The sequence below is a fragment of the Filicampus tigris genome, chromosome 5 (assembly GCF_054856515.1).
Source record: "Filicampus tigris isolate MCC_2025a chromosome 5, RoL_Ftig_1.0, whole genome shotgun sequence".
NCBI classification, from domain to species: Eukaryota; Metazoa; Chordata; class Actinopteri; order Syngnathiformes; family Syngnathidae; genus Filicampus; species Filicampus tigris.
The window spans coordinates 23,611,665-23,638,776 of record NC_141221.1 but is presented as its reverse complement, the minus strand read 5'-3'; the positions used below and the strand labels follow the sequence as shown (position 1 = coordinate 23,638,776).

Below are 27,112 nucleotides of genomic sequence, written 5' to 3'. Positions count from 1 at the left end.
TTGATTTAAGGTCTTTTTTACACACCGTGCTGTCATTTGTAGAGGTTGAAAAAGAGTACCAAGCCTATTTTGACATAATGAGTCGATGATTTTTTTTAAATGAGTGTAATATGTGTGGTAAAAGTAAAACGTACTTAGAAAAATAATTAAGTAACGTAGAGATTGAGTAACAAAGTATTTGTACTTCGTTACTAATTTACCGTTTCATTTAATGCCAATCGATATAGAACTATACAAAGTACGACTATGTGATGCATCGCAGACTAGTAAAACATTGATACATTTATAGAAAAAGTCAAAGAAAATAAAACGCTGGTTGTTTAAACCTGCTAAAATGCAAACGAGGGGAGAATGTGCAGTGCAGTCCCCGACGGCGAGGCGTGATGCTGAGGTGATGCAGATGCAACCAGAAGAGGGTGCAGAGGATCATCTAGCTGCTGTCAGCAGAAGCGAGCTGACTTCCAAAACTGATGCTGCCCGCCTGCCTACTTGTGTTGGTATTAACAACCGGTGCGCTACCACCACCGCGCTTCCATCGGACAATTAACAATCCATCAGAGTGGGAAAGTAGAGGAGACGCAGGTTTGCACATTTTCTCTATTAGAGTGCAGAGTGCTGCTTGTTTGCCGGCTATGCTAACATCGTTAGCTTCGCGATAGCTTTAGCAACCTTAGCAGTATCACAGTCCTGTGAACAACTGAGCTAAAATTAATGGCTGTGTGACACACTCAGTTCACATATATCTGCGTAACCAGGCGGAATCCGTGTTTTCGCGCCGCTCATTTAAATAATGTTCAAGTCATGTTTTCAACGCGTATCCAGATTTTAGAACAACTGTCCAGTTCGAGAAAATAGCTGGGATGTGTCCTGGAAATGATTTCAAAATAAGCTACTCTGAATGATAACTACGCAACCCATTTTTGGGGGCGGGGGTGCCATGTGTATTATGTCACTTGATTTGCGTTGATGTATTGCTAGTTTGTGTGATATTTCAATTGTTTTAGGTCATTCATTATGCTCGCACCACTACAATATCAAGTTACACGGTAAACCATTCAGCTTTAGTTTTGGTCCCACTTTAGGTCATTATTAGAGTTACCTTAACTTTCCAACCAAGTTGTAATGACAAAATATTTTTATAACCAGTAGGCACATTTACATTACAGCTGCTACTACTACTAACTACTTTGCAGTAGTACCTGTGTGCAGTATTTCAGCCACTTTGAACCAATTGAGTGCAACCCAACTCTATGCCGATTTGGATCTTTAAAATCACGTTCCATTAACATGTAGTGTTAGCTAATTATTTTGGTGCTTTTGTTTTGGAAGCTATTGTACTAACAGGAAGCAAAATTACTGAAATTCCCGGCATGCCTGACCCGATAGCTAACTCGCTAGATGGCGTAGCTCCTTGGCTTTATATGGTCATTTGGCTTGAAACTAATTGTTTAATAAGGTTTCAGTGTTTCGGCTGTCGTGAATTATTGGAAAGCAAATAGTTTGTGATTAAAGTATGCGTTTGAGCATTTGAGTTAGACGGAGATAATAAGGGCGTTAGCTGTAATGCTAATGTTGTGGGTGTGCCAAAAACAAATGTCTGCTGGCTCCCCATCTTGAAATAAATCAGCAGGGAACTGATGTTGCAGGGGATCCTAAGGCCACATTCCTGCCACCCCTGTTTAACACGCTCAGATCCCTGAAAGCTTTTATTTTTATCCACAGGATGTTTTTGAACTTTCCTGGTAGTCTAAAGTTTTATTTCACAGCCTTTAGCCTGGTTCAGAGATTTTTTGTGAATGACTTTACCTATTGCTTTGCTGATGAAAGTGTGGGTGTGGGTGTGTGTTGGCGTGCGTGCGTTTGTGTGTGTTGGGATGCGTCCGTGCGCGTCTGTGTGTGTGTGTGTTGTTCTCCAATGATGTGAAACAAGAGACAAATGAAATGTTATTTCCAGACAACCATGGACATAGCAGAACAATTTTCAATACAGCACAGCAATAAGGGATTGTTGTGCTGTAAAGGTATTTTTCTTTTGAGTATCAAGGGTTTCGTTCTAGTCTTTTTTTCCCCTTTTCTGTCTTTCTCTTTTTGGGGGTTTGCAGATGAGACTCAGTCAGGAATAATTTATGGTTACTTCGGCGTTAGTCTTTTGTATCAGAGGTCAAGCATATTTTACAGCGTGTGACTTGAAGCTTTAATAGTGTCTGTTCTCTCCCAAGCAGACTGGTGCCTGCTTGTCCACAAGCACACAGTCTTCCTTGTAAGTCTCTTTGGAGACGCCATCACAGGAAGCTCTTGTTATGGCAAGGAAGTGCCTCCCTGCTGTTGAAGCTTCAATAAGGGAAGAACGCAGCCAAAGGGGGCTTTATGAGCAATTAGAAGACTCTTATTATTGGCGGGTCCTCATTTGTCTTTGTTTGACTCTCATCTTTCTTTATCATTCAGCCCCTTATTCATGACTACTAAAATCCCATATTCAGTGCATGGTAGTTTAGCCTTTGGTGAACTCAGTATACAGTTTTAGACCAGTTGCAGTGGCCAACACTGCTCGTTGGCTGTCCAGTTCTAGTGTGGTTTGTTTGTTAGTCAATTTTTAACTTAAAGTCTAGACGTTTTCCACTTTCAACAGTACACTTAATAAAGTATTAAAATCTAAAGTCATATGTTGTTGTTTTTTGGGCGGGGGCCGTGTTTCGACGAATGTTGCTAATTTTGTCTTTGTGTGTTGAAAAATTTCAGGCATATCAATATTCAGTCCAAGCACAGACACAACTTGCTTTTTTGTTTTCTGCTAGTTGCCAACTTCGACAAAAGCATAGCACAGATGTGAGAAAGAAGAGCATAGGACTTATTTTTGGACTTCTTATCTGAAAATGTGGAATTTTAGATTTTGAAGAGGAGCACACAATTCCTGTTTCCCACGCTGATCTTTTTCCGTGGCGTATTTTAAGGCTTCAAACCTGGAGCGTCAATTCAACTCACTTCATGCTAATATCGACAGAAGATGATGGAGAACTTTGCAAAGAAAAAAGAGCATGTTAAAATAATGTGTAACTCAGTGAAACAACTTGACAGTTAAATGTTTGGATGACCTTGTATGTGAACTTTCAGTTGTCTCCTGAATATTGTAGTAAGTCTAATATTTATTATAATATTAGTATTTAGCCAGTATTAGCCTTCATCATGTGTAGTGCAATATACTGTACATTGAAAAAAAAGCTGGATCTATGTCTTGTGACTGTTGCATGAAAGAAAGTTTATACAGTTAGGTTCAGATATATTGCCGGATTTGTGATTTTTGTGATTCTACTTTATATATCACCACAATGGATTTGAAATGAGAAAACATGATTTTTATAATGTAGAGAGATGGAGGACATCAAATTCTCAGTTTCCTGTCTGGATTTTCTTTGCTATGCCTTCACTGCAGTCAACTGCTGCCTTTTTGTGACTCTTGCCTACTTCCCTTTTGTCTTCAGTAAGTGAAAAGTGTGGCCTTGGCTTGTCATCAGGGGAATTACCTGACCATCAATGGATAGTAAATTTCTTTGCCTTTAAAAAGTCTTCAACTATGAAGCACCATCCTTTTGGTTTTGTAGCATTTGTTTGAATCGAGTATAGTCGTATACACCTCAAAATCCGTCGTTACTCCGGTCAGCAGTCATATCATCAATGAACAATATCTGCGTCCGTTTAATTAGCAGCAATAAATGCCCATGCCATTACACTGCTCCCACAAATGTTCGAAACATGATGTGGTATGCTTTGTATTCTATCCTACTTCCTACAGTATTTTTCTCTTCCCATCATTCTGACACATGTTGTCCTTCGGCTTCAACTGTCCTAAGAATGTGTTTCCAAAACATCAGACTATTTTTCTTGTCTTGCCCAAGGGCATTTCAGCAGTAGTCAGAGAGCAAACGAGCTTCACTCCAACAACTAGTTGCCATGTTTTTGGTTTTTTTTTTTTTGGGTCATGAGACTCGAACTGTAACACTCCAGTTCCAAAGCCCAAGTCGTTATAGCTGAGCTATGCCACTACTATTTTGTCTATTTTTAACAGTTGGCAGCCCCTAACAGCATACTGTGCATGATCTGTACTGTTCTCTGAAACAATTTTATTGTTTTATAAGTTGTACTTAAGTGCAATTTCATCAACATAACAGTACTCTTACTTGACCAGAAAATTTAAGTCCCTTTCCAACCCTGACAAATGGCATATTTTTGTGAAGCTTCCTAAATGAAACTGATATAATATTTCAAACACATGGGTTATTTTTAGAGAGGCAACAGTTAATCAATTAATGGACAACTATTCAATTAACGATAACTATTTTGATAATGGATTAATTGTTTGGAGACCTTATTTTACTTTAAATTGTCCAAATCCTCAGAATTTCAGCCTCTCAACAGTAAATCTCTGATTTTTGTAATCCTCCCTTCAAGAGAGCAGAATGATTATCTTTGTCTCTCAGCAAAATAAACATTCTGTAAACATCGTTCTTTTTTTTTTTTACCCTAATCCAAACCAGTTTTTGTTACTCACTCATAATCAGTTTATATTTGAGAATTTTCTGCCTTGTCGATTTGAAATTGTGTCCTGTTTTCGAATTCTGGGATTGAAATAAAAGAAAGCTTTTTATTCAGTTCATTGATTAATGGAAAAGAGAATCAAAATATTTTTTATTCTCAAAATAATAGTTAGTTGCGGTCTGAGTTGTTTTACCTCTAATCTAATGTATAGCATGAGGCTAAGTCATTCCGATACCTGCCATCCTCCAAAACTATGCAACTTTAAGTAGACACGTGCCACAGATGAGAAACACGGAATAGAAAGTGAAAAAGAGTCTTTTTGAATTGTCTGACCATGAGGTCACAAGGATTATTCCCTCTGTTTGCACTGTAATCCCACACTCACTTGTCAACAATATAGTGCTGTGTGACTTGTAAAGTATTTAGTGTCAGCAATAGTTGAACAATGTTTCCATGCTTTATCATTTGAACATCAATTCATACAGTTTTCCTCATCATGTTCATTGTGTTTGTTTACTCCACATGTGAAGTTTGGTATGTTAGCCACACATCCTCCTTGTTTTCGTTCTTCAAATTTCCAGTTTTGTTTCATTTTGTTTGTACGAGCTATGACTAAGATAGCTTCCAGTCAGTGAGTCTTATCTTAACTGTTTATTAAACAGTTCAAGCTGGTCACTGAGTCTACTTTACAAAAAAAAAAACATTCTCCAAAAACAACAGAACAGAGTCTAAGATTGATTGTTGAGGGGCTTCCTGTGTAAAATAAATCACGTAGACACACTTTTTCCTTTTAAAAGGTTTTGTGCAAAAATATATCCAAGTCTGTGCTAAAGTACTTACTCTTTGCTTCCAGCTGTGTCCCAAATAACTTTTCTGGCTAGCATGGCATCAAATGAGGTTCTCCTCAGAGCTGAATAGAAACCCTGTACAACACAAAGCCTCGGGTTTTCCTGCAAGACTGGTAGCATCAATACAGCCAGGATCAACTTTTCAGCCATTGCCAGATGTACATAAATTGTTGGAAAAAGTGTTACTCCTAACACCTACCTTGTTGCCCCACCTTTTTTCATGAGAATAATTCCAATTTATTAGTGCCCATCATATTCTTCAATTTACTACCATTAAACATGATAAAACACTGATGTCAAACTCAAGGCCCAGGAACCAGATCCATGCCCGTGACCTCATTTTATGTGGCCCATGAAGGCAAATAATGTGCGCTGACTTCATGATTTTCGCAAAGCATTGCTTTGTATGCTTTGTATTGCAAGCATTTTTTAAACTAATCCCTCCTTTAAAATGAATTGAAAATATTTGAACAAACAATCATTTACTGGCTTCTGATTTCAAAACTAGTTATCCATCAATTTGTAATGGAAAGAGGTATGTGATAATAAAAGGCGATAATACATTCATATGGGCTCACATTCGTAACGGCCCTCCGAGGGACACCGGAACTACGATGTGGCTTGTGACAAAATGAGTTTGACACCCCTGTGATAAAACCTTCCTTGAAGTCAACACATTGCTTCAACTCGGATGCAGATTTTGTTATTGACATAATATTTGTGTAGTTCATCCCAACCATTGTAATGCTCACTGACATGAACTTTTGCAAACATATGACAGCCATCTTTTCAATTTAGCAATTTGAAACATTTATTGCATTTTCCAGTGTCTAGGTGTGTCCCGATGACAATCTACCAGCTTTACTTTTTGTGAGAAGTTTCAAGAGTCTAGGCAGACATGGGAACCAAAAAACATTTGTCAGAGCTGGTGTATTTTTTTAAAGAAATAATCATAACGTAGAAGAGCATATTTTTCGGGTGCTCACATTAGAGAGCACTTCTGTTGAGCCTGCTGCCAGTCATTTGTTCATTCTTCTCGTTTTAGGAATATCTTTTCTGGAAAGAATTCCCCTCCTATGGAAAAAATACGTCGATGGGCCTACAGTATAATCTGACATACATTATCTCTCTCCTCCCTCCTGTGTGCGCAGACAGAGCCGTAAATGTTTCGGCACCGAACAACTCAGTATGAAGAAGTCAGTCCGGCCTGTGGTGAGTAAGGTGAGTACTGACCGAGGGAAGGCAGACGGCACATCTACCACTGGCACTGGAAAGCCTGCAGCCAAGACCAACAGTGCCGCACCTCTGTCAAAGGTAAGAAGCATCACCTTGCTTTTTGCAAAGCCGCTATTTTACTACAAATATTGCAATGTTATTTTTTGTAATGTTTGTGTTCTCAGGTGAAAAGCAGTGATGATCTTTTAGCAACAATGGCTGGAGGGAATCCTGCATCAAGTAATGCTGTCAGCAAAACTAAGAGAACCGCCTCAATCGGGACCACTGCTAGCACCGGTGACAACAAGCAAAAAGCAGCAGCAGGTGTGTATTATCATGTAGTCTGAACAACAGATACGTGTGTACTGCTTCCCAACGTCAATTACCACTTTTATGGTCTTCATCAAATTTTTTGTCTTTGGTCTTTAGTGGAGGCATCTCAAAAGCTCATTAGAGTGGAAAGGCTGTAATGGGGAGGAAAGTGATGGTGATTGTAATTGGCCAACGATTGACAGGGGCCCGAGAGTAGTCTTCGTATTTTCAATTTGCTGCATTGAATGGAGGAACCTAAAGTGGGTCCCCCCTTCCATGTTAAGTTAACCTTTTGGATCTGGGTTGTCAAATGGGTTTTCATGACAGGCCACATTGTAGTTATGGTAGCCCCGTGGGGGCTGTTATATCACTGAAGTCACCTAATATTTATGATTGTAGAGGTGTAAAAAAAAAAGAAAGAAAAAAATCCCAGTCCGCTATGTACATTGATTTCAAGTTCAGTTGACATTGCATACAATAAGGTACAAAATGCAAAACAAACTGGTTTTCTTTTGTGTAAGCAGGACCAGATTTAAGGCCATTTATAATGAAACAACATTAGCTAAAATCTTTTCACTTTAGGAAAGTTCACCATCAAGAGTTGGATTTTTTTCTATAGAAAATTAAAGGTGAAGTATATGACTTTGAAGCTAATGGCAAAATTTGGATGTTGTCTAACTTGCCTCTTATCTATGGAAAAATGGCACAAAAGTCACAGATCTCAAAATTCCCCTTTAGGTGTGGTCCTGGCCAGAGAATGACAAGGGCCAGCCCTGGCCACCACATAGCTCCGCCCCATTTTGGGAGCAACTCCTGAATGTGCACGCGTCCAACATGCACTGTTCACAAGCCGACGTTAGCCAAGTGTTGCTTGCATGCCTTATTCACGTTGGACAATTTAAAAAAAATCCATACATTGATTTCAATAGTTAGCCTGTTTTGTTTTGTGAAAAATGTAGGAATGTCATAATATTATTATTATTATTATTATTATTATTTTGTCTTGAATAAGGTTCCTCAAACAAGCGCATGACATCATCAACCACAAAAGAGCCAAATTCTTCACGAGACCGTCTTCGGACATCCAGGACGTCAGCTAATAAGAAGCAGCTGGTCTCGGGGACAGCGGCAGGCGACGCAGCCTCAGGGAAGCGCTCTCGCAACCAGCTCCTGACGGAGTCCGAGAGCCGCATGAGCAAGTCAAAATCAGACGGCCAGATCAGTGATAAGGTGGCACTGGAGACAAAAGTCAACGACCTGCTCGGACTTGCTAAGAGCAAAGATGTGGAGATTCTACACCTTCGCAGTGAACTGAGAGACATGAGGGTCCAGCTTGGCATGGAAGGAAAGGACTCGCCCCTGCAGAAAGAAGCAGAGGAGGAGGAGAAGCCGCACGTCCCCGCCATCACGGCAGCCGACGTAGAGTCCACTCTGCTTTTGCTACAAGAGCAGAACCAGGCCATCAGAGAGGAGCTCAACCTGCTGAAGAGTGAAAACCGAATGCTCAAGGACCGCCTCAATGCGCTGGGATTCTCTCTGGAGCAGAGGCTGGACGCTTCCGACAAGTTGTTGAACTACCCGTCGCCGAGCCCGGACTTGGCGGCGGCCAGCGGGCAGAGCGAGGGTGGAGCCACCATGACTTCCTCAGCGGAGGGGTCGGCCCCCGGTTCCTTAGAAGATCTGCTCACCGCTCACCAGCACGGTGGCTCCGTGGACAATCTTGACAGCGAATCCAGTGAGGTCTACCAGGCTGTCACCTCCAGCGACGATGCGCTGGACGCCCCCTCGGGAGCCTCCTCGTCCTCCGAATGCGAGTCTGCCCCCAGCAGAGAGCGTTCACGGAGGGGCAGCAGCGGAAACGCCAGCGAGGTGTCTGTCGCCTGTCTGACGGAGCGCATCCATCAGATGGAGGAGAACCAGCACAGCACCGCTGAGGAGCTGCAGGCCACCTTGCAGGAGCTGGCCGACCTGCAGCAAATCACCCAAGAGTTGAACGGGGAGAACGAGCGGCTGGGCGAGGAGAAGGTCATCCTCATGGACTCGTTGTGCCAGCAGAGCGACAAGCTGGAGCTCTACGGCCGACAGATAGAGTACCTGCGCTCCCTGCTGGACGAGCATCATGTCTCGTACGCGCTGGAGGAGGACATCAAGAGCGGCCGCTACCTGGAGCTGGAGCAGCGCTACGCCGACCTGGCGGATAACGCCCGCTTTGAGAGAGAGCAGCTGCTGGGGGTGCAACAGCACCTGTCCAACACTTTGAAGATGGCAGAGCAGGACAACGCGGAAGCGCAAGAGGTGATCGGAGCCCTGAAGGAGAGGAACCACCAAATGGAGCGCGTCATGGACTCGGAGCGACAAGAACGGGCAGCCATGGCGGCTGCGCTCGATGAATACAAAGCGGCGGTGAGCAGCGACCAGGCCGAGCTGAACCGCTGCCGAGCCCAGTTGGACCAGGAGAGGCAGAGGGTAGCCGAGCTGTACTCGCTTCATACAGCGGGGGACAAAAACCACATCTGCCAGCTCTTGGATGGTGCGCGACAGGGGAAGGAGGAGGCCGAGGCCAAGGCTGCAAAGTTGCAGGATGAGCTGGAACAAGCTCACAATGACCTTGCCCTGCTGCAGGACACTCTCAGTAAGGTGAGTTTGGGATAGAGAGACACTTTTCAAAAATGTCTCCTTCCCACTCACCTGCACTTGAAGATTCAACAATCTCTTCAACACCCTTGGAGTGGGACTAATGAACTCCTGGTTGATGTTTTACCGAGTGACGTGTGTTCTTCTGTGTGAGCAGCTTGACAGGGAATACAGAGACTTCCAACAGCAGGTGCAGCAGCAGATGGCTGAGCAAGCGCACGTGCTGGAGAAACAGCGCGTGGAGCTGCAGGAGAAGGAGACCGAGATCGTGGACATGAAGGAGACCATCTTTGAGCTGGAAGACGAAGTGGAGCAGCACCGAGCTCTAAAGCTGCATGACAACCTCATCATCACCGACCTCGAGAGTAAGCGCGTACGCACTCACACACATTGCACTGCAAGATCAGGGTTGTTGTTGTTTTTTTTTTTGTAGATTTTACACATGTGCCATCTGTAATCGAGGTCCAGCCAACTATAACATTAGCCTTGACAGTAAGTGCGTGCTGCCGATTGCAGAAACTGCTGCTTGCCATAATGTGATAAGATAAACAAAAGTACACGGCGTGTTACAAATCGTTTCATTCCAATTGAAATTTGGCAGCTTTCTACCGGGTGATATTCTAGTTTTAAAATGAAATAATCCCACCACATTTTGATGTCATTTTAAGGAAATAAGCCCCCAAAAAATGCAGTTTTATTCATCAACATTCTGTATGTGAAAACAAAGTTTGGGATAGTGTCCACCTTAAAACACACTTTGTCAGTGGATGAAAGGACAAAGCACATCAACTAATGTGTTTTTACAAATAAACGACAGGTTTTTTTTATGTGGGCATAATGACATCAACAAGAGAGGACGCACTGCAATCTAGACAAGACAATAAGAACCATTAATAAGTGAAAAAATAATTAGAGGTCAAAAGGCCAAATAAAGGACATTTTAAAACAATATGGATTACAAACTAAACTTCTGTTTGTCTTTTTTTACTATGAGAGCAAAGGAGATGTATCATGCTGAATCAACTTTTTTGAGCATTTGGCCATTAAAAATGCCTTTTCCCTCACCAAAAACACCCCCAAGATGATGTTTTCCTCCATTCATCCATCTTCGAGCATTCCTGCTCTTTCCTCCTCTCTAAGCACCAGCACGGCCCGAATGAGGAAAACGCGACCGGGTCCTGACATTGTCACGTAACAATGCCCCGTGCCACCCCCGCTGAGTAAACACACGCCCACTTTCTCCAGAAGCCAGCAGCGGTCGCCCAAACACGTATATTTTTGCACCAGAGTTTTTGTCGTTGCAATGTTTTAGTCTATAAAATGCACTTCAAATTCATGGTCGGACTCTGGGTTGAGAACGTAAGGCTCCACAATACGTTCTTCCATCGTCTCTTTACTATTTACTGTTTGGTGAGCGGTGCCAACTGCCGGCTTTGGGATGACATCATGAAAGAGGCGGGTTAGAAAAAGGGCAACCAAAATAACTCATCTTTCATAAGAAATTTGATCACCATTGTGCTAAAGGTAATATATCATCATGTATATGCCTATAGTTAACTGTGGACCGCATAAATTAGCATGATACATCTCCTGAAGATGAAATGAGGAGTGGATTAGCTGCGCTGTCTCAATCCGCAAGAATGAAAACAGAAAATCTGGAAGTAATTTGCTTACTTTCTATAAAGAGAATTAAAGTGTCAGGGCCAAGCATGTGGTAGAAGGCTGTCGACAGAACACTCAAGGAGACGCAGTGTATTGTTTGTGCAAAGAAGCAGCTTGTGGCTACGAAGAGATAAGGGTGGTCCGTTTATTTGACATATCAGCTGAGCTCAAGTTGTCGCTAAATTCCTTGGCTAACTGCAAATGAGCAGGATGCTGATGCTCGCCTTTGCTCTGGGGGAGTATAGCATTTATTTGATAAATAGTTTAAAAAATACACACACTGTCACAATTATGAGGTTTTCATTCATTAACACTATTCACTCTCACGCTGATCAATCCTAACGTTATACACGCAATCTAGACTTTAAAGGAATTATTTTGTCCTAATGCACTGTAATAATCAGAGCTGGGCATCACCTAAGCGCCACCTCATTCCGTCCTGCATATTTAATCGACCACGTGGTCCCGGTCCATCCCTCGTCGGCGACAGCCAATCGTCGTCGAGAACGGAATCTTCGCGTCACGAGCAGGCGCCACACGAGCAGACACGCCGCCAAACAAAGACAAACAAAAACAACAGGCACACACAAGCACAGCTTTTGATCGGTGAAATCAAAACAATATGGGGCACATGCCATTGCGCCTGTGGCACCGCAAGGTACACAACACTGTTTTATTTTTTGTTTTTTTCCTTACTCGGCCGCGTGTCAGGAGTGCAGCACCTGCGTGTGACGTGGTACAGGTTAAGTCCGTTCTCGACGTCGTTTGGCTGACTCGGACCGACTGGACTCCACGTGGGTCGATTAAATATGCAGACGGGAAATAGGCGATGCCTCGCTCTGGTAAAAATAATAAAAAACGAAGTTTACCATATGGTAGCCCAACACACCACAGCACACTGTTGTGTCCTAATTTAGAGAGCTTGTCTATTTATGGCCAGCTCATTAAATGTATCTTCTGGTACTTTCTTTGACAGACTCCGTAAAGAAGCTACAGGACCAGAAGCATGACATGGAAAGAGAGATAAAGATCCTTCATCGCAGACTCAGGGTAAGTCAGCCATGGCTCCAGTTCCCATTGTCGTTGTCTTCTCCTTCTCCTTCTTCGTCATCTTCTTTGTCTTCTTTTCCTCGGTCCATGGGCGGATTAAAGCTCTTTGGTGCATACTGCTACCTACTGTACAGGAAGCGCAAAGCATATCCATATATAGTCAATGCCCCGCGATCACACACAAAAGCTTGAATATAAATAATCAGATCTGGCTGGGCATTTTACTAAATATTGAGTGTCCGTTATTCGTCATCCATCTGCAGCGTGGGTACCCTTCCGTCGTCTGTCATTCGCCTTTTTGGGGGGGGGAATAGTACCCTCCTTAGACCGGTCCGCCTCTGATGTTAACCTTTGCAAGCCACTTTCTGTGCAATTTAGTAGTCAATTTTGAAAAAGCATGCCTTACCTGCATCTCTTAAGTATGAAGCAGCATGAGCTTTTATCTGTACAGGCGTATCTGCATTAAAACATACATAATGCCTAAATGATGTTAGATGTCACTTGCCTCACAGGAGGAGTCGATGGAGTGGCGTCAGTTCCAAGCAGACCTGCAGACAGCTGTGGTCATTGCTAACGATATCAAGTCAGAAGCGCAGGAGGAGATTGGAGACCTGCGGCGCCGACTGCAGGAGGCCTTGGAGAAGAACGACAAGCTGAGCAAGGAGCTGGATGAAGTCAAGAGCCGCAAGTAAGTCACACAAACAATTTGGACAAATTTGGGCTTCTTGTGTCTTCAGCTACCGTTTGGTGACACCAACAATCACACGTCTCGCTGAACAACAACAAACAACAGTTACTAAGTCAGTACGTTTTTTTTTCTTCTTTTTTTCCCTTCCTTCAGACAAGAGGAGGAGAGAGGTAGAGTGTATAACTATATGAACGCAGTGGAGAGGGACTTGGCTGCACTCAGACAGGGGATGGGTCTGAGTCGTCGATCTTCCACCTCTTCTGAGCCTTCACCAACTGTTAAAACACTCATCAAGAGCTTCGACAGTGCCTCGCAGGGTATTAACCGCAATTTGAGTTCACAACAATTTCGCCTGATTGTTTGTTAATGAGTTGCTCTATGTTCCTCTTTTTTAAAATGTTGGTATTGGGGACTGTATTTTTTGACATACTGTACTATAGTTAATTTCCGTGACATTTCAGCAGCTCTTTTTCACTAACTTTGTTCTTGTAACTTCAAGCGCCACCACCATCCAGTACTCCCACTGTGACTCCAACCGCGCCAGCCACCCCACTACCACGCACCCCTCTCAGTCCTAGTCCAATGAAGACTCCTCCAGCTGCTGCTGTATCACCTATACAGGTATGGGATGAAAAGCTTATCAGCTGTTGTGTTTTCTGTAAATGGAACCGAAAGCCAAAAATAATTCTATCAAAAACTGATGTGATGTATTTAAATGTAACAGCAACTGATTTTTTTTTTTTTGCTTGTTCTGATACTGCTTAATATTGAATAGCCTTCCCTTGCTGGATAGACGTTTTTGCTACCACTTAGTTGTTGTTGTTTGTGTCATAAAGAAAACTAATTTGTATATTGTAGAGCACTTAGAGCAAGACTCTCTGTTCTCTTTCAGAGGCACTCCGTTTCCACATCTCTCTCAGCTTCCAAGCCACTATCCTCCCACAGTGACAAGAGGACCAGCTATTCCGACATCTCCATGTCATGTGAGCCAGTAAACACTGAAATATTCTTTATTGTACCGCATTTCAAGAGTCTTTCCAAAACAAATCAAGTAACGTTCTGTAGTCTTGTTCAAACCTGGAGGAATAAAAGTAGCAGAACGAATGATTGCCTAATTGGCTGCTGTAAAGAATTACAGATTTATTTAAGAACACACAGCATCTTAACTTGCCCGTTGCATGGCGTACAATAAGCAATAATAATGAGCAACAATAATGTTAATGCACAGCTAACATTTGGTCGTCTGTGAGGAAAAAACGAATTATGGCGCTTTGTGAGAAGCTGCTCATGTGATGATAATGTTTACAGTTTCCCCCCAGTAGCCAAATCTTTAATAAACAAAAGTGACACTGTCCATGTTATTGGTGATTTGATGTTTCCTTCTTTTGTATATCATATACAGTTCGTGTTTTTGGGGTCAGGGTAGCCTGACACATTGTGCATGGTTTTTTAAAACAGAACATACAGTATTTAAATATAGCTTGAAAAACACTGAATATTGCAACTGTGTCAATATTCTTGGATTGAAAAAAAAATTTAAAATAAAAAACACAGCCTGTCTTCACATAGGATAGTAGTGTAGCTTTGCTCCTAAACGATGTACTAAATCTATGTGGAAGGTCATTTCTTTTCAGGCCATCATGATACAGTATGTACACATCAACAGCAGTAAATGTGCATTTTATAACAGACATAACTAACGAGCCATTAATGGTATCAAGCACTAAAGTATGTGGCCGTGGCAATGACTTTGATGATGTTCTTTGTATCACAAGCCAGCGCATCATCAAAATGATTTTGAAGTGGATATTTCACTGTGAAAGTACGAATACAGTACATGCTTAAAATGTCACATATTTAAATCTGTCTACTAATGATGATAACAAGATCAGGAGTATGTTGTTCATGTATCAGTAGCAGGTTTGAGCAGGGCAAGTCTATGTAAGAAAGCCCCTCATTTGTAATTTATTGTCATGACCATGACTGACCCATTTAGCAAAGTAAGAGATCGTTTTTGGGTTTGCGGGTTGATGGCTGGTTTACTCCACACAGACTTGAGATTCCAATTACTGTAGGCCTACTGTATTCGTATTACTGGAGTGGTATGATGAACCACTACATGCTGAGAACTGTACTCAGTCCTTTTACCGCCAATGAGTTCAACTGTTTGATGTTAACATGTATACAAGGAAGGGCCAAAGCGTCAGTTTGATTTGGCCTGAGAGTTGATACCAATTCCTGGTATTCTATACACTCAGCAGAATTGGAATGTGACTCTTTACTGAACTCCTGAACAGCATGTTATGTAAATAGTGTTATCATGTATTTACAGCTGAGCACCTCCTCAGAGGATCCCCGGGGGCCAGTCGACAACCTTCTGTCCTCCAGAGGGTCTCCAACATGGATTCCACCAAGACAATTTCAGGTTGAATAATGTATTTAGAGGGTGCATATTAACCTTGTTTTAAGTATACTGTTTCCGGGAATCAATCTTTTCCCTCATGTTCTTAAGTAGTTTCCCGCCGGAGTAGTGAAGAGATAAAGAGGGACATGGCAGCCCAAGACGGAGGCTCCTCATCCTCACTGATGGCCATGAATGCCGCCGCTTCTCCACTTTCACTGTCCTCTTCTTCTCCCACGGCCTCCGTCACTCCCACGGCGCGCAGCCGTCTAAGGTACAGCCCGAACCACATCTTATCCAAGGTCGACAAAGGAAAGAAAGGTTACGAAGCAAGCGCGCTCAGATCTTTGTTGTTTTTCTTTTAAGAGAGGAACGAAAGGACCCACTATCTGCACTGGCCAGAGAGTATGGAGGCTCCAAGAGAAACGCTCTGCTGAAGTGGTGCCAGAAGAAAACTGAAGGCTACCAAGTAGGTTATTGTCCTGAAACCACCCAATGTGATTCAAGTGTGTGTATGTATGTATGTATGTATGTATGTATATATGTGTGTATGTATGTGTGTGTATATATACATGTGTGTGTGTGTGTGTGTGTATATACATATCTATACATATATATGTATATATATATATGTGTGTATGTATATATGTGTATATGTTTATATATATGTATATATATGTATATATATATGTATGTATATGTGTATATATATATATATGTATATGTATATATATATATGTATGTATATGTGTATATATATTTATATGTGTATGTATATATGTGTGTATATATACATATATACATATATATATATATATATATACATATATATATATATATATATATATATATATATATATATATATATATATATATATATATATATATATATATATATATATATATATATATATATATATATATATATATATATATATATATATATATATATATGGCTCATGTAACGACCAATCACGGCTCAGCTTCAGAAAACAGGACAACCGTGATTGGTCGTTACCTGAGCCTTCAGCAGTTGTGATGCCATTTTCAGTCAACAGAAGTGACAAAATGGCGGCCACCAGAGATGGCTAAAAACGGGTGGATTAACTTTTATTACAAAAAACGCAATATTTATCAGAATGCCTTGTTTCAACTAGTAGTCTTGCATAGAACATATTCTTGAAAAAAATATGTTTGGGTTGACTTCCACTTTAAATAACCCAGTAATATTTTGACAGCCACTTTTTACTAGGTCAAACTTAATACCAACTCATGCAACAGCCGTGTATTAAGTTTTGCTCAACAAACTTCTATTTTGCTATAAAGTCCAACTAAATTGTGCTTTCATTAAATGTACAGTATTTTAACATCACTAGCAAAATGTGGTGTCATAAATCCGTGTTGTGCGGTGACAGAGATGAACATGATCAAATCTGTTGATGCATGTTGTTAAGCAGCTTCAGTCTTGCCAAATGTGCAGCAGGTAGAACAAGCATCTATGTATGAACCTATTTCTTAAATGAGGTCATGCTTAGCTGACTAATGATTATTTGTGGTTGTCATGGCACGGTGCACCTGAGGCCTTCTCCAGGAAGTGCGGGACATTGAGTAAAGTGACTTGACAAAAACATGACTCATAGCATTGTCTTGACAACAGTCATGGGACGGGCCAATACAGTTTACTATTACAGTAACTACTAACACCTGTGAATCTGTTTGTTTTTCACGAGCTTTTTTCTATTTACTTGACATGTTGGGTGAATTCACAAATGCAGAAACCAAACTTGGACGTTAATAGGTTGTGTATGTTGCGCACCCGCATCTGTTGCCTGTTGAGCCTTGGTCTCTTGCTGTAGGCATTCAGGAAAGAAGCCAAAACATTCGCTCCATCACTAAAAGCCGTTATTCTATCATGTTCCGTACCTTATATGTCTCGTTTTATTGAAGAACTATCTGGCTCTCATTAAACTGTTGCTATGGCAGCATTCACACTAATCTCTATGCATTTGTGTTTCCCTTTCGCCACATTGTATAATACAGTACTCACAGAAAGTTGGAGATATTTGGCGTTCGGGTGAAATCTTGGGATGGACCTAAAATTAATACTTAACCTCTCTCTAAAATGTAGCGAGATGTTGATATCGATGTGATGCCATGTGTTGCAGAACATTGACATCACCAATTTCAGCAGTAGTTGGAATGATGGTCTGGCTTTCTGCGCTGTGCTTCACACCTACTTGCCGGCCCACATCCCTTATCAAGAGCTGACCGGCCAGGACAAGGCAAGTACAGACTGGAGAGAAAGCCCAGCCTTAAAATCCCTAAATGCTGAAATAAAAATAGTTGGCTCATCTTTTTTTTTATTACAGAGGAGGAACTTCACTTTGGCGTTCCAGGCAGCAGAAAGTGTCGGGATCAAATGCACTTTGGTAAGTTTTGCTATGAAAAGCGTTTGACAAAAACACGTTTTTCACCAAAATAGTTTGTTTTCCATCAAGAAAAGTGAGCCTCTGTTATATCAGTCATCAAGTCAAGCCCACCAGCGTACAAGACAGCCCTCTAAATTGCTCCAAAGCAGCAACGCCTCTGCTGAAATAGAGGGAAAAGTATATAGTCCACACAAGACAGCTATTACAGTACACATCTAAAGGTAGAAATATGGAAGCATTTTTGCTCATTTTTCTTCGACAGGAATTGCCTCACACCAATGAAGAGATGTTTTGTGGAAAACTGTGACCAGGGTTCGGATTTTACTTTGTTTTACCGTTATTTTATAGTGAGGAAAAGGGTTGGTTCTCTTGCTCATACCTTCAATACAGAATGTGCCAGAAAAAATCCATTGATGACTTTAGCTACGAGGTTGCACTACACCCAATTTGTGACACAGTTCCCACAACCTGAATTGCACACAAGTTAGAACACGTAGTCGAAAACGGGTGGATTTTGCTGCTTCTCATATTCCACAAACGCAATATTAATCAGAATGCCTTGTTTCAACTATTGGGCCTTATAGAACCTATCCTTGAAAAAAATATGTTTGGGTTGGCTTCCACTTTAATCCTTTTAATTGGTTAAAACATGACTTTAAGGCATCGGACATCCACCTGGCGATTTGGAATGCTGTATTTGACAGACTGCAAATGTTTTCTTGGTGAGGACTGAGATTTTATTTGGAAGAAACGGTTGAAATTACTTTTCAACATGTGGTCGTCGTCTTAGCCTTTTTTTTTTTTTTTTTTTTTTTTTTTTACATGAAAAAAAATCTCACTGCACACCACCAAACAAAAATGTTACAAAAAGTGTACAGTATATGCTGAAATAATAATCCTCTCATCTCACTTTACCCACAAATTCTTACTGAGTGTGCAGTGTTTAGTTGAACACAGGTATTATTCTGCTGTATGAATGGCAACAGGGGGATACACATGTTAAAAGGACCTTCCTGCCGGTGTGTGGAAGAGCCTGTCACTATGCGTCCCTGGCATAGATGGATGAACAAAAATGCATTATCTGTAGTAAATAAATCATATTTTTCAGTCCAATGAAGTGAAATTGGATTATTTCCTGTGACACACCTGATAATCTTTCACTAGTGTGTCACGGCAAAGTAGTTGTAAATCACTGGTCTGAGCCAACTGCGCAGTATTTGCCGTTTGACAAAACCGCTGACTCACAACTGTCAATTTTGTGGCTTTTGCAGGACATAAATGAGATGGTGCACACCGAGAGGCCAGACTGGCAGAGTGTCATGACTTACGTCACAGCTATCTACAAATACTTTGAGACCTGACTAAAGGCTACCGCTACTAGGCCGCACATCACAACCGTACCTCACTGGATCCCATCGCCACCCCCCTCCCCCTCCTGCATAGCATGTTCAGCATCATCTTCAGTAGTTTGAAACACGAAGAGCAGACCTCGACCTGAAAGGAAACACACACGAGTATTGCCTGTATGCAGTGTCACGATGAAGCCTTGAGAAGCCAACCAAGTACGAACTGACTGCGTATGCTGAAGAAATGCGCCTCAGTGCCTTCTGCCTGGATTTTCCTTTTGCGAGCAATTCTCCTCTACACTTTGCCGAGATGTTTGCTCATTAGCAAGCAACAAAACAAGTGCTAGGCTCAGGTCTTCCCTATTTTGATGGTGAATACTTTAAGGAAACATCTGTTACGGCTCTATAACATATCAGCGCAGTTAGAATTCCCTCAATCCTTTGACTAGAGGTCAGGCAGGTTTTTTTTTTGTTTTTGTTTTTTGCAGTATTCCAGATGTCCATGTATGCTTCAGATGCCTTTGTTTGAGAGGATCAAGTGCCTGTGTGATGATTAATGCCTGACACCAGCTCAGCTCCCCTGAGAGCCAAAGCCTGAACAGTCTTTTCACTACAACATGTGAAGAGGAAGATCAGGAGTTGTCCGATACTGTATATGATATTGCAGAGCCTTTTTTTTGTTTGCTTAATTTATGCTGGTTGCCGTGTAGGACAGGCTTCTGTCTCATTTTGAAGCATAAAAAAGACAGACACACTAAGAGATATTCAAGCACCAATTCTCTTGCTGGGTTTTCACTATTAGGGTCATGAAACATGAATGTGTGGGTTTTAATATAAAGTTAGCACTGCATAATGTTTGGTTGTGAGTTTTGAGGTGTGATGTGAATGACAAGATGAACGGTGCTGAAATGACTTTTGCAAGATCCTGGACTATTCTATTGGAATTAATTGGAAATTAATAATTTAAAATTAATTCCCACAAAAAGTGTCCTCCTCTTCCTGAGCTAACTTTCCAATGGAGAGTATCCAGAAATTTTACATAATAACATTTTTGCTTTCTCCTAATCCACACATTGTATGATTGCCTACTTATTTGGGTAGAAGCACGTCAAAATGAAGTTAGAGGCAGACGTTTGTTTGCTTAGTCACAATGCTAAAAGGCTAAGGAAACAAAAAGCGCAGTCATGACAACTCGCCTTCTGTCTTTTATGACGGCCCGTAATGCTCATTTTTCCTACAACATTGTGTGTGAAGATTTGAACTTCATACGAGCTGTTATTTTTAACGATTTGCCCAAATCACATGTAGAAGGCAATCTGTTTAACTGTGCTAGTTAAAGCTAAGATACACAATTTCAGCAGTAGTTGGAATGATGATAGAATACTCATTGGCCTCATTCTCAGTTGTGAATTGCACGAATTGTCCACAAACAGCTCATTTAAACACACTCCCCCGTATGTTCAGCGAGTTAGAAAACATTTTGTTTTGTTGTGTTTGTTGAACTTCCTACTGTGATTTAACAGAGATGCTGAGTATATATGAGTGTGGCATTCAGTGGCGTGCACACTCCGGGTGGTGCTGAAGCATTTTCAACATTTTACTTTGGTCAGTGTTGACACGATCTTTTAGAAAAGCTGCACTATTAAACACATGAAAATAATGCCCCCATATGCGCCCCTACTCTTCCACACACACGCCCGACCTCTGTCTCTCTCTCTTCCATGGTCACCTGAACGCAGCACAGCTGTGGAACGAATGAGACACGGTCGCAGTCAGGGCCATGAGTGGGACTGAGGTATCTCCTCCCCTGCTCCAAGAGGCAGGTAGCTCTGTGCTACTAACACATGAATCCAGTGAAATGGTATTGTTTTCCCTACCTGTAATTAGGATGTGAAATACAGCCAAACAACTGCGCATAAATTAGCCGTCTGGTCACCTGATTACTGGCTAGAAAGGAAGCTCTCCGTGGTCCGTGCATTGAAACGCATTTGACTTTGAATCGTTGAAATTTGATTTGTGAGAATTATTTTGACTTCAAAATGTGACGAAAGTTCGTTTGACTACTTCTGCCTGGTTTCTATGCTAGTCAAAGGCAAAAGCGATACGTTTTTTATTTCAAAACACAGATGATACAAAATGAGTAAATAAGCCACACTTATAGTAATCAATACAAATACAATACTAGAGCAATCAGTCAATACAGAGAAATAGATATGAAGGGGGGATCAAAGAAATAAAAAAAGGTTATGCTATAACATGCTAAGCGCAAAAAAGTTTATAAAACACCTTTAAAATACTGAAAATCTCCATTGTTTTCAGGGTCTTTTGCTTATTAGAATACTGAATAGAACGAATGTATCGTCTAAATTCTTTATAAAAGGCAGTAAAGCATGGCTTTACAACAATGAATGTGGTATTTTGACATTAGTACCAAACATTTATCAGGTAATATGCATTACTTTTTTCCATGCTATCTTAAAAAAAAACAACAACAAAAAACCAATACTTTTTTCCAAGCGATTATGACATCCCTTTCGATATTATTATGAATAAGATCACACAATTCCTGCTATAATAAAGTAACAGATGGACAGTACCAAAATAAATGAACAACAGTTTCAGGGTACTCATCACAAAAGCTACAATTTATATCAATATCTTTCTTAAATCTCTTGGTTATATAAGTTTTAAGTAAGAGCAACAGAATACTTCTATTGACACTTCCAGGCTTACGTCAAAAGGACGTTACAAGTCAAGATGGTCAAGTCGGTGAAAACAAATTATTTTACTACATTATATAGATAATGATGCAATCTGGTTAAAGCCTAAAATATGTAGGAAAGAAAAGAGTACATTTCATCACACTCGAGAATGATTCTTACCACTTAAGTGCTCACTACAAAGCGCAGCGGTCTTGGTTAGCTTCCATTCCGAACTGTCCAGTTCCACTCTCTTCACTCCTTTCACCCACTTTCTCCAGTGTTCAGGGTCCACACAGTAATATGGAATGATAATCTAGTTTCCATCATGTGATGGTTGGACTGAACTTTTTTTTTTTCTTTTCCCCGGAGCACTTGCCCACCCCAAAATGTGTGTGCACGCCACTGGTGGCATTGATGTCCATTGTTCCAGCGACGTGACTGTCTGGCTGCTGTGTGTCAATTGTGCCTCAATTAATTTACATGATGACTGTATTTATTTGGATGTTTCCAATCACTGTATTATTATTTTATTGTCTTAGGGTTGTTGTTTTTTTGCTTTATTTGTGAGTGCATGGGTTTGTTACGTACAAGAGGCTGCGCCTATAGGAGGCCACTATCCCCACTAGTTGTGTGTAGTTCAGTAAGCATACTAGTGTATGGACATTAAGATGGGTATAAAGGATTTTTCATGAATGCTCAAAGGGCTTTCCATTATGCTCCTGGTCAGCTTTTTTCCCCCAGAACCTCCTGCTAATGTCCTGCCTTAACAGTTTAGCTTTTGAGAGTGTAAAACTTGCAGTTTTCTTCCCCGACGCTGTGGAAAATGGATAACCGTGTCTCTTGAGAAACACTAATAAGGTCGTTTTGCAAGGCAGATTGATTTGATCATTGTGTCTGGTGTGCATTACTGTATGCTGATTTGGGTCAAATGAGCCTTCCAGCTGGTATCTATAGCAATGTAGTTGTTTTCATCTTGGAAGCTATTGCAAAACCCACATCACCATCATCTGTACAGCTGCTTAGACATACAGTCATTTAGCACAAGCGGCGTTTTGTGCATGTATAAATGGAGTATTTAAGTGCATTTGAAAGCATCGGGGGGTTATCAGCCAACACTTTTACATTGTACTGCTCGATTCCATTGTTAAACTGTGTTATTATTCCCACCTGAATTGTCTGGGAGCTACAAGAACAATTGGATCCTCCCTTTTGCTCTAAGTGAAATATGTATGCGCTTGCGTATTTGGAGCAACTGATGAACACTAAATCCAGCAAGGACGCTACATTCCACCTCCACATGTTTCAGCCACAAAAGAGAGAGAGAGAGAGAGAGAGAGAGAGACGTTACATTGCAGGGTCTTTCATGTGTAATGGCCTCTAGAAGCAGGAAAGCAAATGTGAACAGTGCTTTGTTTCTTTACTGGATCTGCATCATGTTTTGCTTGCCTTGGTTTACTTGAAAATGCTCTGAGAATTCCACTGAACCTGAACTTTTTTTTTAAACTCTATGTTGCCAATAAAACCAACATTTTCGTTTCCAGTTCATACCTTTTTTATAGTGTGGATTTTATTTTAAATCCTGATCACACTTCATGTAGTACCTACTCTTTGTTTCAAAGTGTGAGCTAGTTGCATGCGTGTGACCTGAGAGAGAGGGAGAAAGAGAGACTGCAAATTTGAATATCTTTTCATTCTTACATTTTCTTAAAATCCAACGACCATTGTGTCATTGTCACTGTAGTTTTTATCTCCTGATACAATGATGAGACCCATGAGGTCTTGGAGTGTTCGGACTGTTGAACGATTTTACTGTTCACCACCACAACATATTTGAAATACTGAAAAACGAATGGACTTGATTTATGAGGATCCGCAATATTATTTTCTGAGAAATGGAATTGTTAACCACATTGGAATTACAGCCATTTTACAAATTTATAATGATATGCATGAGGAGAAGCATTTCAGAGAATGGAGGGATGTATTTTTATTTTCTAGATGAGAGTCTGAAGCGTATGTACATAAGCAAAGTTTGGGTTTCCTCCCTGGAGATGCTTGCAGTATGTTTAAAGGGGAGGTGGAGTCAAACCTTTTTCTGACTCCACTTGTCTAAACACGGTATTCTGATTCATAATGCATTCGTGGGATGTGAATTAAGCAGGAAAATCCACACATTCTTATCCATCTCAGGGGCTATGGAGTAAGATCGCTGACAAAAAGGCATATGCGTGATTAACGATTCGTAATCGTAATAGTAATAATCTGCGAGTAAAAATTAAAATTGTGAGGGTTTGAATTTTTTTTTGGTGAGTACGAATCAAAATTGTGAGGGTTTGACTTCTTTTCTTGTGAGTACGAATAAAAACTGTGAGTGCCATTGTTTTGTGAATACAGCTCTCGCTTCTACGGCAACGAATCTTCACTCCGCACGAATTGCCATTTGCCGAATCACTTTTGTGAGAGGACGAATCTGCACAACATGCAAATTAGGATGATGTCAGGCAGGCCTCAAGGGGAGCTAATCGATCCACATTTAAAAGAAATGTAGTGACACGAAAGGGCAGTGAGGTTTTATAAATATATTGTATATTCTAACAAATTATTGATTGTCATTGATGTGTTTGTGGTGCAAACTGGTAGGTGGGGGTACTTATATATATATTTGTTGGTTGTATATGAACAAGAAGAGCAAATCATTATATATCAGTACACATTAACCAAGTATTTAATGGATTTTGAGTTACACTCCCCAAAAATCCCAGTTTACAATGCTGTACTGCTAAAATATTATTGACTGTCAGGATATCTATATTTTGAAGGTTTCATGCACAAGCCAACAAAGTTGTGCACAATTTAATTGAAAATATTAGTTTCAAGTAGCAACAAGATGGCTCATGTCATGCCTGAAGAACAGTAGCAGTATTGATTCGATCAAAAAGACGAGGGTAACACTAATTCATTTTCTTTTCAACATACAGCATATCGTGTCCAATTTTTGGGGAAATGTTTAATTTTCATGTTAATGCGATGTCTGTAACGCGGAAACACTATTCATGTAAAAATAAGAAAATTGAAAAAAAAGGAGATAAGTGTTTTTCACATGACAGCGACGATATGCAGCTAACAATATACATTTTTAATTCAGAGCCACATTTATCGATGTTATCGTTTAGATGAATAATTTATTTTGATTACATTTTATCGAAGTTACCATCTTCTCAAACAGTATACTTTTCCTGATAAATATTTTTAGGTAATTATATTTTCAGAAATGTAGACATTGATGTCCAGGATGATCTCTTTGGTGACGGTCGCAGCTCTGACCCTGCATGCTGACTTGAAGTGTAACTGCAAGTCACTGGTGACGGCTGAGATCCAGACGGAGTGGGCTGAAAAAAACAGCAGAGTTGGAGATGGAAGCAAACACTGATGACAATCTACATCAACGATGAGCACATGCCCTCAGATGGACCGCCCGACTTGGGGGACGATGTCAATGACGACGTGGAGATTGATACAGAGCCACGAGAAAATGACAACATAGAAATTAAAATACTTGACAAAATCATGAGTACTAAATTGCATAAATATACAACACATCAGAGTATGATAGACATCAATTATTACACCGAGTATATTATTTGTAGGCATAACATTTATTATTCAATATTGAACAGGCAATACTTTTTGTGTATGAAATTGTATTTATGCACATCAGTTTCAATCAGTTGAAATCTGATTTCTGACACCACACATGAAGAATTGACACATTGTTTGATACATTTTCTAGGGATGTAACGCTTCATCTAAAATCAATTAAACTGCATAAAATATGCGTCGATGTAAAAGAAAAAAGAAATTAGAATCGATTCGCAACACCATGTTAACAATAGCCGCTCTCAAATTGTTTGACGCAAATTTTTCTCTCAAAAATGCCTCATCTCCCGCTGGAGAAAAAATGATTGGTGCCGAAGAAGGGTGAAACAAATTCAGTGTTTCCTTAAATATTTATAGGTAGTTTCATAGTATTAGTGCAACTCAGCATAGTGTATTGTTTTTTTGGTTCCATTTTAAAATGCACTAAACATTCACCAATAAAATATTTATGGCCACAATTCAATTTCAATTACTGGTACTCCACTAAAAACAAGTCAGGAATGCTGGTACAACCTGCGCAGTTTAGTACAAATTGAATGTACTATCATCTTGTCTTTATTCTTTTGTACAATACGTACCTTAAAGAGTTCTAGCTGTAAGCTACTGATAGTCATATAAGAGCAGCTGCTTGCTGATGCGATTATACCGCAATTTACATATGATCCGATTAGTCAACTAATCGCAACTCCTGTTGGTGAATAGTCGACTAGCAAAATAATCGTAAAAGTCACCTGCATTAAAGCTAACTCCGATGAAGCTGACGTGTGTGCATATATTTATTAATATCCCAAGATATTACACTACCAACTCATAAAAATATACACAACAGTGTCTGTAATATTTGTACCAAAAAACATGTAAGGACAACAACACTCAGTAAGATGTTAAAGCGGATAAACCTCACTTGCACAACTGATCGCAACGACCAATCACGGCTCAGATTCAGAAAACAGGTCAGCCGTGATTGGCCGTTGTGAGTAGTTGTGATGTCATCTTCAGTCGACAGAAGACAAAATGGCCGCCCCCAGAGATGGCTAAAAACGAGTGCATTTTGCTGCTTAACTTATGTTCCACAAACGCAAAATGAATCAGAATGCCGTGTTTCAACTAGTGGGCCTGCTTAGAACATATTCTTGAAAAAATATGTTTTGGTTGACTTCCGCTTTAAGATAAACCTGAAGATGACAACACACAAAAACAATCAGCAGGGAAGGCTTGGCAAAGCATTTCCAAACAGGACAAACTCGATTTTCATGCAATATTCAAATTTTTAATAAAAAAAAAAAAGTGACACATATCGATTTAAAGCTTGAAATGAACTTCAGTAACAACTTGAGTCTTTTAAAACAGATTCATATGGTTGTGTAAAACGGCAAAATAATAAAAACAAATATTTCTGAACCAATCTGCTGCCCACAGTGGACAAGCCCAGTAAGGATCTTGTAATCCATTTAAGGGGAACATCAACAGATTCCGCTGTAAGACATGAGCCATTGTAAACAATAGGATGAAATCTTCTATTATGGTTTGGCGTCCGGGATAAAAAGCATGTCTGCATGACTAGTTGCCCATCTCAGGTGTCGTCACACTTGAATGTGTCATCAAGAGATAGGCCCACATCTGTCCACGGAGCAG

At 40.5% G+C, this 27,112-nt stretch overlaps 1 protein-coding gene across 2 annotated transcripts; it reads left to right on the top strand.

Annotated features, from left to right (window-relative positions):
• The first annotated feature begins 368 nt into the window (after positions 1-368).
• specc1la (sperm antigen with calponin homology and coiled-coil domains 1-like a) lies at positions 369-23,365 on the top strand. Of its 2 annotated transcripts, none has more exons than XM_086031499.1 (16): positions 369-582; positions 6,533-6,695; positions 6,782-6,920; positions 7,921-9,545; positions 9,700-9,907; positions 12,181-12,254; positions 12,767-12,942; positions 13,096-13,259; positions 13,442-13,563; positions 13,835-13,925; positions 15,275-15,367; positions 15,458-15,617; positions 15,710-15,812; positions 17,509-17,625; positions 17,713-17,772; positions 19,044-23,365. In XM_086031499.1, the coding sequence occupies exons 2-16, from the start codon at positions 6,570-6,572 to the stop codon at positions 19,131-19,133; spliced, it is 3,348 nt and encodes a 1,115-aa protein (XP_085887625.1). In that variant the 5' UTR covers positions 369-582; positions 6,533-6,569; the 3' UTR covers positions 19,134-23,365. The 2 variants fall into 2 exon arrangements, with proteins under 2 accessions (XP_085887625.1, XP_085887624.1); XM_086031498.1 differs by having other exon boundaries at positions 15,455-15,617.
• Positions 23,366-27,112: the final 3,747 nt, after the last annotated feature.

Excerpts from the sequence above, each read along its gene's own strand:
- specc1la (XM_086031498.1), top strand. The coding sequence starts at position 6,570 with ATGAAGAAGTCAGTCCGGCCTGTGGTGAGTAAGGTGAGTACTGACCGA. Across the intron at positions 13,926-15,274 it reads TTCCGACATCTCCATGTCAT|CTGAGCACCTCCTCAGAGGA; the intron begins GTGAGCCAGTAA and ends ATGTATTTACAG. Across the intron at positions 15,368-15,454 it reads TTCCACCAAGACAATTTCAG|TAGTTTCCCGCCGGAGTAGT; the intron begins GTTGAATAATGT and ends CATGTTCTTAAG.